This window comes from Microcaecilia unicolor, chromosome 1, assembly GCF_901765095.1.
Source record: "Microcaecilia unicolor chromosome 1, aMicUni1.1, whole genome shotgun sequence".
NCBI lineage: Eukaryota > Metazoa > Chordata > Amphibia > Gymnophiona > Siphonopidae > Microcaecilia > Microcaecilia unicolor.
Genome location: NC_044031.1, coordinates 131716628 through 131730882, shown reverse-complemented (window position 1 = coordinate 131730882; position 14255 = coordinate 131716628). Strand labels below are relative to the sequence as shown.

Here is a 14255-nt window from a genome sequence, read left to right as displayed (position 1 = left end):
GTACCTGCCTCAGGTATGGGAAGATGCTTTCATTGCCATTGTCGCTCAGGTTCAGCAGAGCTAGCAGGTCATAGCTGGGCAGATGTTGCATGTCACTCCCACCGCTTAGTGGACCCTTACTTCCCAGTGGTGTCAGGTCACAGAGAATCTTGTGGATGTCATCATGGTTACACCAGAGTTGGCCCAGTCCCTTCTCTGGTGGATGATTTGGACCAATTTAACCCTGGGTCTCCCATTCCCAATTCCTCTGCCCCAGAAAGTTCTAACCACATATGCATCCAGTTTGGGGTACATCCAGGAACTCTGGTGTGCTTAGGAGCTGATCTTCAAATCAAACTCTGGAGCTTCAGGCAATCCGGAACATGTTAAAGACTTTCAAAGCTATTGATCCAAATTGTGCATCCTTTAGGGAAGGGAAGGGGGATGGGATTTGATATACTGCTTTTCTGTGGTTACAATCAAAGCAGTTTACATATTATATACAGATACTTATTTTGTACCTGGGACAATGGAGGGTTAAGTGAATTGCCCAGAGTCACAAGGAGCTACAGTGGGAAATAAAAAATATAAAATACCTTTAATTGTGCAATTAATCACGATTAAAATTTTTAATCAAACTGCAGCCCTAGTTCATATATGTATGCAGTTGACTAGAATGTTTTTAAAGTTCTTTTTCTGTGATGGGAGGAGGTTAGTGACCACTGGGGGAGTCAGGGGAGGTCATCCCCGATTCCCTCCAGTGGTCATCTGGCCAGTTGGGGCACTTTTTTGGGACTTGGGTCGTGAAAAAAAAGGGTCCAGCAAAAGCAACCCAAATTCTCGCTTCCGCCGCCCTTTTTTTTCGATTATCGGCCGAAGGCGTCCATCTCTCCTCAGCCGATAAACACGCCCGAGTCCTGCCTTCACCACGCCTCCAACACGCCCCCGTCAACTTTGTTCGTTCCTGCGATGGAGTGCAGTTAAAGACGCCCAAAATTGGCTTTCGATTATACCGATTTGGGCGCCTTTGCGAGATGGACACTCATCTCCCGATTTGGGTCAAAATATGGGCGCCCATCACTTTCGAAAATAAGGCCGTTAGTCACCTACCGAACCTAGGCTCCTACCACATGGTGCCCACCTACAGAATTGCCTCCTATATGTGTGGCATTATACATAGAGTGAAAGGGGAGGGGATTCACTTACTGTAGGAATTGATAATACATTTGGCACACATACAGAAAATCTAGCTATAAACTGGGTAGGCAAGCCAAACATACAAGTTAAATATATATAAGTATGTGCCTTACATGCAGAAGCGCCAGTGTTTGATGCTTATACATATTTTAGCCCCCGGATTCTATATATAGCACTCAAATATAGCACTCAAATTTGCATGCACAATTTAATTAAGTAAAAAGCCAATTCGTGTCAATAATTGGGTACTAGCAATCAATTATTGGCACTAATTGACAACAATTTGGATTTGTGCACACATCTTCCTAAGTGCTATTCTATAAAGATGCATGTAACTGAAAAGGCGCATGGGCGAGTCAGAGCCATTTACTAAAGATGCACGCAGTATTATAGAATTTGGGGGATCCATTCCTAATTTATACACAAGGATTCACATTAGGTTTTAGTTGATGTAAATCCTTGTGCCCAAAGTTTGGCACAGAAACCCTGCACTACGCACTATTCTATCAATGGCGCCCATCTCAGAGTGTTGTTTATAGAATAGCGCTCAGTGCACATGCTTTTCGGTGCCCAAATATGGGCACCATTTACTGAATCTAGTCCTATATGTATTATAGAATACCTAAACATACCTTATATTCAGTGGTGCTCACTAAACATATGACACCACTGAATATATGATTGGAAGTTTCAAATTATTCCACAGATGTTCTGCTGAAATTGACTTCATAAGAAATATCACAGAAAACAAACTTATTTTGATAAAGGAGAATAAAGTTTGCATTATTTATTGACTATATTAATGTTGGATGTTTTATTGTTGCCTGATCAGAAATATATTTGTTTTAAGTAAATAAATTTGTGTAGTTATTATTGGTCAGTTATCAATAGAAATCAAACAAAATAAAACATGGAAAAGAAAATAAGATGATACCTTTTTTATTGGACATAACTTAATACATTTCTTGATTAGCTTTCGAAGGTTGCCCTTCTTTGTCAGATCGGAAATAAGCAAATGTGGTAGCTGATAGTATATATAAGAGAAACATCAAAGCATTACTTTGACAGACTGACAGGGTGGGAGGGTGGGGGTATGCATGGGGACATCAAAGTATTTCATTGATATTCTAACAGGTTGGGTGTTGGTAGGTGAGAGGAGGATAATTAACAGAGAAATAAACAGAGAAATACAACTTTATGGTTTAAAATGGGTTAGAAAACCCAGATCCTTATTAAGGATAATAAACAGAGAAATACAACTTTATGGTTTATAATGGGTTAGGAAACCCAGGTCCTTATTCAGTCCTGTCTGTTGGGTGTTAAAATATTCAATCATTCTTATTTCAAAGGTTTTACGTTCCTGTATTGTTTTAAATTTACCTTTCAGTATCCTTACTGTGAAATCACTGGTGCAGTGTTCTGGTCTTGTAAAGTGTTGGCCCACAGGGGTGGGGGCTTGACTGGCACCGGCCTGTGGGCCAACACTTTACAAGACCAGAACACTGCACCAGTGATTTCACAGTAAGGATACTGAAAGGTAATTTTAAAACAATACAGGAACGTAAAACCTTTGAAATAAGAATGATTGAATATTTTAACACCCTACAGACAGGACTGAATAAGGACCTGGGTTTCCTAACCCATTATAAACCATAACGTTGTATTTCTATGTTTATTCTCTGTTTATTATCCTTAATAAGGATCTGGGTTTTCTAACCCATTTTAAACCATAAAGTTGTATTTCTCTGTTTATTTCTCTGTTAATTATCCTCCTCTCACCTACCAACACCCAACCTGTTAGAATATCAATGAAATGCTTTGATGTCCCCATGCATACCCCCACCCTCCCACCCTGTCAGACTGTCAAAGTAATGCTTTGATGTTTCTCTTATATATACTATCAGCTACCACATTTGCTTATTTCCGATCTGATGAAGAAGGGCAACCTTCGAAAGCTAATCAAGAAATGTATTAAGTTATGTCCAATAAAAAAGGTATCATCTTATTTTCTTTTCCATGTTTTATTTTGTTTGATTTCTATTGATAACCTTTAAGAGTGGACTAACATGGCTACCACACCTCTCTACTTATTGGTCAGTTGAAAGCATAAGTCGTGTTTATTGCATTGAAAATGAAACTTGGAGATAGCCTTGCCATCTGTAGGCGCTGTAACTAATTTCCCTGACAAGAGCTTTTCTAATGTTGTAGGTCGTCACTTTATGGTATAGAGCCCCCGAGGTTTTGCTTCAATCCAGCTATGCAACACCAGTCGATCTGTGGAGTGTTGGATGCATATTTGCAGAAATGTTTCGTCGAAAGTAAGAAAAAACATTTAAAATTGTTTCTGAATTTTGTATGACCATATTTTACCCTTCAAAAATATTTTTTTTCTGTAGTAAAATCTGCTGAAGCAATCCCCCTCTCAGGTATTCTTGTGGGCAGAGGTATACATTCAGTACCAAAGCTGTGTTTTAGGTTTCAACAGTTTTTATTAATGAAGCACAAAAATGGTGTTTATATACTGTAAATATCACTACAATCAATCAACACACATTAAGTATGGGAATTGTACGATATTACTCATCTCCATTAATCTTTTAACTTTATCCCCCCCCCCCTTTTTGTACTATTAGCTAACATTATTCAACAACCCTTTCCCCCCATCTCTTCCCTTCTACCAATTGACACCATATGTTCAAGTGCTTTAACCCCCCCCCCCCCCCCCCCCCCCCCCCCGAAATATAACCACTTTCAGGTGTCAGCTTTACATTCACAATCGAAAGCATTGAATTAAGATCAAACAAAAATGTGTGAACTTACTCCCCTCCGCAAGAGAGCCAGGGGGCCTGTGTTCTGATGGCCCTCCTGCCCCTCCCCACCAAAGCTGTGTTTTTACTCGCTTCTCAAAAGTGCCACTACTTACATGTTCAAAGTCCAAACAATACTTCTCTTTTTTTGTGACTGTGTTTCATTGTAAAATTACTGTTTCCCTGTACATGCTGTCAACTACACTTGTGTTTCTCATAGCCTTATAAGTATTTTACAAATGTTGCTACATTCAGGGAATGGAGGAGTAGCCTAGTGGTTAGTGCAGCACCCTTTGATATTGGGGAACTGGGTTCAATTCTCACTGCAGCTCCTTGTGACTCTGGGCAAGTCACTTAACTCTCCATTTCCCAAGGTACAAATAAGTACCTATATATACTATATAAACCACTTTGAATGTAGTTGCAAAATCCACAGAAAGGTGGTATATCATTTCCCTTTTCTAAAATATTCTGCAAATTGTGAAGGTCCATAGTTGGGCTCTCTTTACGTGCTTAGATGATCTTTGCAAAATCAGGTTTCACATGTTTAAAATATAGAGAAGGTGATGTGAGAAGTGTTACACAGGTAAGTAGTGGATTTACACATGTAAATCAGCATGCACATACAAGTAGCAATTTTAGAAAAGGTGCTACTAATATTCTAAATTTAACCAAAAAATCTTTTTAAATATTAGTCTCAATGTGGCCTACAAGAAGTTACATTGGTCTGTTCCATGCAGATTAACGTAGGTATGGTTTTCTTTTGGTTTACAGAATAGAGCCCCAGAGAGCATATCCATCATAAAAACTTAGAATATGATTTATTTATTGTTACATTTGTATCCCACATTTTCCCACCTATTTGCAGGCGCAATGTGGCTTAAATAATACCGTAAAGGCGATCGCCAAGTCCAGTATGGAAACAAATACAATTTGATATTAGGGTCAGGTAAGGTTAGTATATTCAGGTACATAGGGATCGAAGATAGGAAGGAATATATACCAGCTTATTTTCGAAAGAGAAGGCCGGCCATCTTCCGACACAAATCGGGAGATGGCCGGCCTTCTCTCAAGGCCGGCGAAATCGGCATAATTGAAAGCCGATTTTGGCCGGCCTCAACTGCAGTCCGTCACGGAGCCAGCCAAACTTCAAGGGGGCGTGTCGGCAGGGTACAGAAGGCAGGGCGGGGGCGTGGTACGAGATGGCCGGCTTCACCCGATAATGAAAAAAAGAAAGCCGGCCCTGACGAGCATTTGGCCTACTTGGTCCCTTTTTTTCAGGTCCAAGTCCCAAAAAAGTGCCCGAACTGACCAGATGACCACCGGAGGAAATCGGGGATGACCTCCCCTGACTCCCCCAGTGATCACTAACCCCCTCCCACCCTAAAAAAAAACAACTTTAAAAACTTTTTTTGCCAGCCTGTATTACAGCCTGAAATGTCATACCCAGCTCCCTGTCAACAGTATGCAGGTCCCTGGAGCAGTTTTTAGTGGGTGCAGTGCACTTCAGGCAGGTGGACCCAGGCCCATTTCCCCCCCCCCCCCACCTGTTGCACTTGTGGTGGTAAATGGGAGCCCTCCAACCCCCTCCCAAAACCCACTGTGCCCACATGTAGGTGCCCCCCTTCACCCTTAAGGGCTATGGTAATGGTGTAGAGTTGTAGGGAGTGGGTTGTGGGGGGGATTTGGGGGGCTCAGCTCCTAAGGTAAGGGAGCTATGCACCTGGGAGCTGTTTTAATGTTTTTTGGAGTTTTTTAGAAGTGCCCCCTAGGGTGCGCGGTTGGTGTCCTGGTATGTCAGGGGGACCAATGCACTACAAATGCTGGCTCCTCCCATGACCAAATACCTTGGATTTGGCCGGGTTTGTGATGGCCGGCCTCGGTTTCCATTATCAGCAAAAACCAAGGCCGTCCGTCTCAAACCCGGCCATCTCTGACATTTGGCCGGCCCCAACCGTATTATCGAAACGAAAGATGGCCACCCATCTCGTTAGAAAATACAGTTGACCCCGCCCCTTCGTGGTGCCGTCCTCAGACATGGGCGCCCTTGGAGAAGGCCGGCCCCGTTCGAAAATGCCCCTCATAGTGTCCAATACAACCTATGGTTTTGCAGATAAAGACTGGATTCTCCACCTGGTCTGCTTGTTTTCTGTTCCTATTGTAATCTGTAGCTTTTACCTTAACTTTGCCATATGAGAGAATCCACTGTGCTTACTCCATGATGTTGGAAATTCTGAAACCATATTTGCCTCCATCTTCATATTACATATTTTTAGCTCTAGGAATATTTTCTGTCTGGCATAATCTACTTTTCCATTTCTGTTTTCTTTACCTATTGTGCACTGAAAGGTTGAAATTGCTCATTTGGTATCATTTTATGAGTGTGTTTGTCTGCTCAAATTCAGAAATTGTCTGGTCAATATCCAAAATGATTTAACCGGCCAGAATGGCTACTGACTGGTTAAATTGCTTGTTCAGTGCTATCCACTAACTTTCAGCAGCACATAGGGGTCCTTTTACAGAGGTGCGCTGAAAAATGGCCTGCAGTAGTGTAGACGTGGATTTTGGATGCACACAGAATCATTTTTCTGCACATCTGTAAAAAAATGTTTTAAAAGTTTTTGCTGACAATGAAAATTGCCGCATGTCCATTTTGGGTCTGAGACTTTACTGCCAGCTATTGACCTAGCGGTAAAGTCTCATGTGGTAACCAGGTGGTAATGACCTATGCGCACCAAATGCCACTTAGAGGCATATTTTCAAAGCAGTTTGGGAGGCTAAGTTCCATAGGTTTCTATGGAACTTTGGGAGGCTAAGTGCTTTGAAAATGAGCCTCTTAGCGTTCATCTGATATTCGCTGCCAAAAATATAAAAATTATTTTTCAGCTGGACGTATCGGACGCGCGGCAAAAATGAATTTACTGGAAAACCACGTGGTAGCCGTGCAGTAACTCCATTTTGGCGCGCATTGGGTGCATGTAGACGCTTACACAGCTTAGTAAAAGGGCCCCTTAAGTAGTTATCTTCACTGAAAATTAGCAGTTAGCACCAAAGTGAAAGCTGGCCATGTTGGGGTCATTCTGGAGGCAGAATCTGCTCTTGGTCGCTTAAGTGCCAATATTCAGCACTTAGGGGTCCTTTTACAAAGCCATGGTAAAACGTGGCCTGCGGTAGTGTAGGCACGTGTATTGGGCATGTGCTGGTCCAGTTTTTACCGCATCTTCAAAAAAGGGCTTTTTTTAGTGGGATGGGAAAAGGGCATGCTGTAAAACTGAAACCGGCACGCATCCAAAACCAGCCTGAGCCCTTAACACCACCCATTGATCTAGCGGAAGAAGGCTTACATGCTACACGCACGGTGACTGGTTGGCGCGCGCCAACTGCCAATTATCGCCGGAAACAACACCCTTGGGGAAAAAAAATAATCCAAGCATTATGGGCGCACTCCAAATCTAAAATTACCACTAGGGGGCATGGTAGTCTGGTGGTAGTCTTGTTTAGGCGCACGCTGCACATGCATAGTGCTAATGTGCCTTTTTTTTTTTTATTTGTACCCCACGTTTTCCCACTCATGGCAGGCTCAATGCAGCTTACATGGGGCAGTGGAGGGTTAAGTGACTTGCCCAGAGTCACAAGGAGCTGCCTGTGCTTGAAGTGAGAATTGAACTCAGTTCCTCAGGACCAAAGTCCACCACCCTAACCACTAGGCCACTCCTGCACTCCACTAATGTGCCTTTGTAAAAGGGCCCCTAAATCTTAAATATGTCCGAAAGAATCTTTTTCAAAAGCGAGGGTAATATATATTCAATTCTTGAGCTTTCAATTATTTTAACCTAATAATTTTGGAAAAAAATTAATAATAATAAAAATTGAAAACAATATTGTGGAAACAGATGAAAATTGATGAGACATAAGGCTACGTTCCTTATGTGAAAAGTCATCTACTGAGGTTTCTGAATAAATTAATAGTTATTTAGGCACTATTTAGCATGCATAAGTGATATCGCGCCGGGATATTGAATTGGATATTGAGCACTTAAGAAGCCAGGGTAACCGTATAAATGGGACCCCATAAAAGTCAATCCTATCTTTATGCAGCAACCCATGGCCAGTTAAGTTCTGAATATTGTCAACCAGCCATGTGTTAGCCGGCACAACTTAAAACAGATATTCAGTGCCAAAGCCTGGACATGGCCCTGCATTGAATATCCGGGAATAGTGCCGGCAGCAGTAGGCAAAACACTGACCGCTGCCAGCTGAATATTGACCCCTGTATTTTTTTTATTTTTCACACCTATTTTGCACCTTCTTGGACAATCATTTAAAGTGTTTCACAGTCCATAATATGACATTTACAGTATAAACTTTTCATGCAATATACATGTCTGCTATTCATTGCCCACTACAAGGGTAATTCTATAACAGTGCACCTATATATAGGTGCCTAGAGGGCGCTTATTGGGAGCCTATAGAATAGGCTTCTACTTTCCTTTATAGAATACTAGTGTAACTGGGTATGTGCACACCTATGCGATTAGGTGTGAATGCTTTTGCCAGGCATAAAGCTGATTATAATTGCTCGCGTAAGTGCCAGAGATATGCATGTAACTTATAGTATTCTATCAGTTACGCACATGTGAGTCCAGCCCATGCCCCACCCAGACTCTGCCCATGTCTATGCCTACTTGTCAGATAATCACTATGTCAGACATTCTTATATTTGCAGAATAGTGCTTAAGTCTATGCGCATATATTTATTGTGTATTATGTTGGCATTATAATGTAGCATATTATGCCATACTTTGTATTGTTGTTTGAATATTTTTATTGCTGTAATTGTTTATTGCTTATGTTTGACTTATTCTTGCTGTACACTGCCTTGAGTGAATTCTTTCAAAAAGGCGGTAAATAAATCATTCCATTTCATCAAGCAGATCAATCCATAGACTGGTGGGTTGTGTCCATCTACCAGCAGGTGGAGATAGAGAGCAATCTTTTGCCTCCCTATATGTGGTCATGTGCTGCCGGAAACTCCTCAGTATGTTCTCTATCTCAGCAGGTGTGTGGTCACACAGCAGCAGCTCTGGCTAGGTCTCCAAGCCTAATTGCTTAGGTTTTGTTGAGTACCTGGGGTTGAGGGCTCTTTGTGAGCAAGTGCAAACCTGGTGGTACCAGGTCCCTCCTTTTCTCCCCCCTCCCAGTGGCTCCGTTAAAAAAAAAAAAAAAAAAAAAGAAAAATAGATGTCCTTGAGAGAAAGACGTCCTTTTTGCAGCTACTCACTGGGACTCCAAATCGTTGCAGCTCGGAGCGAGAATCAGGTAATTTTACCTTTTACTAATGGGCAGGGGGTTCCCCGAACGGTCTCCACGTGGCTATGGCCTCGGATGGCAAGGGAGCGAAAAGACGCTCCCCGGAACGCGCTCGCACGCCTAGCGGGGAAGCGGGGGGCCCGAAGGCAGAGTCGCCCTTTTTGGACACCCTTTCGGAGTCAGGAGAATTTCCAAGTTTCTCCTCCAGTGCGGCGGTTTTTCCCGCTTTAGGCGCCCATCCCCTGCTGGCCGCCCTCCCGGTTGTGACCGGTCACGTGGCTCGGACGGCTTCTTCTTGGGCCGCCCTCGAGGTGGGAGACATTAATAACTTGGTCGCCCTTGATTGGGGCGATGGTAAGAAGTCGGCGAAATTAAAGCGCCATTCTTCCCGCGTGGCTACTTCTCGGAGTTTCACGCCGGACGCCATTTTGGACGCGCAACGCGCCTCTCCCCCGATCTTGGGATCGCAGGTTGAGGGCGCCTCTAGGGCCGCGGCACAAGCTGCAGAAATGCACAGGCTAGGGGGTTTCTCCCCTGAGTTCATTTTGCTGCTGCATCAGGCCTTTCTTGTGCAGAACGCTGCCCCTGCTCCCCTGTCTGATAAGGGTGATGAGGCCTCTGTGCTCAAACGCCCTCGGGTGGATTTTCAGCCCCTAGGGGACTCGGTCTCCTCTGATGTGGATGACGGCAGCGTGTCTGAGTTCTCCCAGAGATCCTTTGCAGACTCTATGGAAGAGACTGACCCTCGCTCGGATGGAGTGGATGACCCCTCTGCAGCGCGCCTTTTTTGCTCGGATGATTTGCCTAACCTGCTAGAGCAGGCCATGAGCATTTTGAAGATTGCCTCTCCGGAGGAAGGCCCGTTCTTAGCCGCTACTGGCTCCGCCATTATGCTGGGAACAAAGCGCCCGCCTAGAACCTTCCACGTTCATGAGGCCATGCAAAACTTAATTTCGGCACAATGGGATGCCCCTGAAGCGAGCCTGAAAGTAGCCAGGGCTATGTCCCGTCTGTACCCCCTACCTGAGGGGGAATGGGAAGCCTTTATCTGGCCCACGGTAGATTCTTTAATCACTGCCGTGACTAAGAAAACGGCGCTGCCGGTGGAAGGTGGCACTGCCCTAAAGGACGCTCAGGACAGGAGAATGGAGGCGGCCTTAAAGTCGTCCTTTGAAGCGGCCGCCCTGAATCTGCAAGCCTTGGTTTGCGGCTCCTATGTGGCTAGGGCGTGCCTGACTGTTCTGCAGCGGTCTTCCCCCTCGGACCCATCCTGGAGGGCAGAATGGCCGACCCTGGCGTCGGGCTTGGCCTACTTGGCAGACTTGCTGTATGATGTTTTGAGAGCCTCGGCCAAAGGTATGGCCCAGACGGTCTCGGCGCAGCGGTGGCTCTGGCTTAAGCATTGGTCGGCTGACCATGCCTCTAAATCTCGCCTAGCCAAGTTGCCTTTTAAAGGCAAGCTGCTCTTTGGGGACGAGCTGGACAAGATCGTGATGGAGCTCGGCACGTCCAAAGGCAAGAGGTTGCCGGAGGTCAGGGCTCGGGCCAGCGGTGCTCGCCCTGTTTCCTCCAAGGGCCGGTTCCAGAAAGCCCGTTGGTATCGCCCGGGCAAGTCGGCCTCCTCTGCCTCCTCTTCCTTCAAATGGAACTTCTCCCCCAAGCAGCATTCCTTTCGCAGGGACCGCCGACCCGGAGCTTCGTCCTCCGGCCCCCCCCCCCCCCCCCAGGGTCGTGTACCCAAAGACGGGGACCTGGTCCATGGCCCAGTGCAGATAGGAGGAAGGTTGTCCTCATTCCTGGGCGAGTGGACCAGGGTAACTTCAGATGCTTGGGTTCTGGAAGTCATCAGGGACGGCTACAAGCTGGAGTTCTGCTGGCCCTTGAGAGACGGGTTTGTAAACTCTCCCTGCAAGTCCCAGGTCAAAGCAGCTGCCGTGCAGCAGACTTTGAACAACCTGATCCGCCTGGGCGCGGTGGTCCCGGTGCCAGTAGATCAACTTGGCAAGGGGAGTTACTCCATTTACTTTGTGGTGCCAAAGAAAGAAGGTTCTGCTCGGCCTATTCTCGACCTCAAGGGAGTCAATCGGGCCTTGAAGGTTCCACACTTCCGGATGGAGATTCTCCGCTCCGTAATAGCTGCGGTGAAGAAGGGAGAATTCCTGGCATCCTTGGACATCAAGGAAGCTTACTTACATATCCCCATCTGGCCTCCTCACCAGCGCTTCCTGCGCTTCGCAGTCCTGGGCCGACACTTCCAGTTCAGAGCCCTCCCTTTCGGGTTGGCCACTGCTCCGTGGACCTTCTCCAAAGTGATGGTGGTCATCGCGGCTTTCCTCCGCAAGGAAGGAGTACAAGTCCATCCCTATCTGGACGACTTGGTTGATCCGAGCCCCCTCTTATGCAGAGTGTGGGAAGGCCACGGACAGGGTGATTGCCCTTCTGAGCTCCCTGGGATGGGTCATCAACTGGGAGAAAAGTCAGCTGCGCCCGACTCAGTCCCTGGAGTACTTGGGAGTTCGATTCGACACCCTAGTGGGCAGAGTGTTCCTGCCGGACAGCCGGAGCGGCAAGCTTCGGGCCCAGGTGGATCAGTTCCTAACAGCCTCCTCCCTTCGAGCTTGGAACTATGTGCAGCTCTTGGGCTCTATGACGGCCACGATGGAAGTAGTGCCCTGGGCCAGGGCCCATATGAGACCCCTACAGCACTCCCTGCTGTGGCGGTGGACTCCAGTATCGGAGGATTACGCTGTACGCCTTCCTTTGGATCCAACGGTGCGCAAGGCGCTGGGTTGGTGGCTGAGGCCAGACAAGCTGTCCACAGGAATGCCCCTCACGATCCCAGAGTGGGTGGTCATCACGACGGACGCCTGCTTGACAGGCTGGGGAGCCCACTGCCTGGGGAGGACAGCTCAAGGCCTCTGGTCGCCTGCAGAGGCGAAACAGTCTATCAACCTCCTGGAACTCCAAGCCATTTGGTTGGCGCTTCGGGGGTTTCTCCCGGTCCTGGTGCTTAGGCCAGTACGGGTCCTGTCCGACAATGCCACGGCAGTGGCCTATGTCAATCGCCAGGAAGGTACCAGGAGCAGTCCTCTAGCCAAGGAGGCCATGAAGCTATGCCTGTGGGCGGAAGCGAATCTGGAACAGCTGTCGGCGGCCCACATTGCGGGAGTCATGAATATCAAGGCGGACTTTCTCAGTCGCCATACTCTGGATCCCAGAGAGTGGCAGCTGTCGGCTCGGGCATTCTTGGACATCACGAGGCGCTGGGGCCCACCGAGCCTGGATCTGATGGCGTCCTCGGCCAATTGCCAAGTGCCGCGGTTCTTCAGCAGAGGACGGGACCCTCGATCTCTGGGAGTCGATGCTCTTCTCCAGCAGTGGCCAACACAGGAGCTTCTCTACGTGTTCCCGCCCTGGCCTATGATGGGCAGAGTTCTAGGCTGGGTGGCAAAGCATCCGGGCCGGGTGATCCTGGTGGGTCCGGATTGGCCCAGACGTCCCTGGTATGCGGATTTAATCAGGCTCGCAGTGGACGGCCCTCTGAGGCTGCCAGCGGAGCGGGGCCTCTTGCATCAGGGTCCCGTGGTGATGGAGGATTCCTCCTCCTTTGGTCTTACGGCCTGGCTCTTGAGCGGAAGCAGCTGAGGAAGAAGGGCTTCTCAGACAAGGTCATCGCCACTATGCTGAGAGTGAGGAAGCGCTCTACTTCTACTACTTATGCCAGGATTTGGCGTGCCTTTGCATCGTGGTGCAAGACAGGCTCTCTATCGCCCTCCACTGCACCAATATCTTCAGTGTTGGCGTTCCTGCAAGAGGGTCTGGAGAAGGGCCTTTCACTCAGTTCCCTGAAAGTCCAGGTGGCGGCTCTAGCTTGCTTCAGGAGCCGCCTGAAGGGTGCTTCCCTGGCGTCGCAGCCAGATGTGGTGCGCTTTCTCAAAGGAGTTAATCACCTGCGCCCGCCTCTGCACTCGATAGTGCCTATGTGGAATCTCAATCTGGTGTTTCGGGCCTTGCAGAAGCCGCCCTTTGAGCCCTTGTCGAGGGCATCGCTGAAGGACCTGACGTTGAAAGCGGTCTTTTTGGTAGTCATCATGTCAGCCAGGAGAGTCTCTGAGATCCAGGCACTCTCATACCGAGAGCCGTTCCTGCGGTTCACTGAGGCAGGAGTGTCGATTCGCCCAGTGCCTTCCTTTCTACCCAAGGTTGTTTCTCGCTTCCATGTGAGTCAGCAGCTCTGTCTCCCCTCCTTTCGCAGGGAGGATTACCCAAAGGAGTACCCTGCTCTAAAATGTCTGGATGTGAGACGAGTCATCATCAGATACTTGGAAAGGACCAATGACTTCCGGAAGTTGGATCACCTGTTCGTGCTGTTCGCAGGCCCTCGTAAGGGTCTGCAGGCATCTAAACCTACTGTGGCACGTTGGGTCAAGGAGACGATTGCGGCAGCTTATGTGGCTGCAGGGAAGCTTCCGCCTATTCAGCTGAAGGCCCACTCTACTAGAGCACTAGCGGCATCGATGGCAGAGTCCAGATCCATCTCCTTGGAAGAGATTTGTAGAGCGGCAACTTGGGCGTCGGCTCATACCTTCTCGCGACATTACCGCTTGTATGTGGCTGCTCGGGCCGAGGCCCAGTTTGGAGCTTCAGTGTTGCGTTCAGGGATTTCCATGTCCCGCCCTGGGTGAGTACTGCTTCGGTACATCCCACCAGTCTATGGATTGATCTGCTTGATGAAATGGAAGGTAAAATTATGTATCATACCTGATAATTTTCTTTCCATTAATCATAGCAGATCAATCCATAGTCCCTCCCAGATATCTGTATTGTTTTTTTGTTCTGGTTATATTTCAGGTTCCAGTTTATTCTTCAGTTCCTGTTCAGGAGAACTTCGAGTTCAAGTTCTTCCAACTGGATTTTCCTCGAGTTGAAGCGATTCTGTGTTACAGTGAGCTGCTGCATTCC

At 47.2% G+C, this 14255-nt stretch overlaps 1 protein-coding gene across 3 annotated transcripts in view; it reads left to right on the top strand.

Moving 5' to 3' along the window:
- The window catches only part of CDK6 (cyclin dependent kinase 6), a 319355-nt gene that overhangs the window by 246909 nt on the left and 58191 nt on the right, over positions 1 to 14255 (top strand). For all 3 annotated transcript variants that reach the window (XM_030200353.1, XM_030200368.1, XM_030200362.1), the window contains one exon: positions 3385 to 3494. In XM_030200353.1, coding sequence (XP_030056213.1) covers positions 3385 to 3494 — 110 coding nt within the window. The remainder of the gene's footprint in view (positions 1 to 3384; positions 3495 to 14255) is intronic.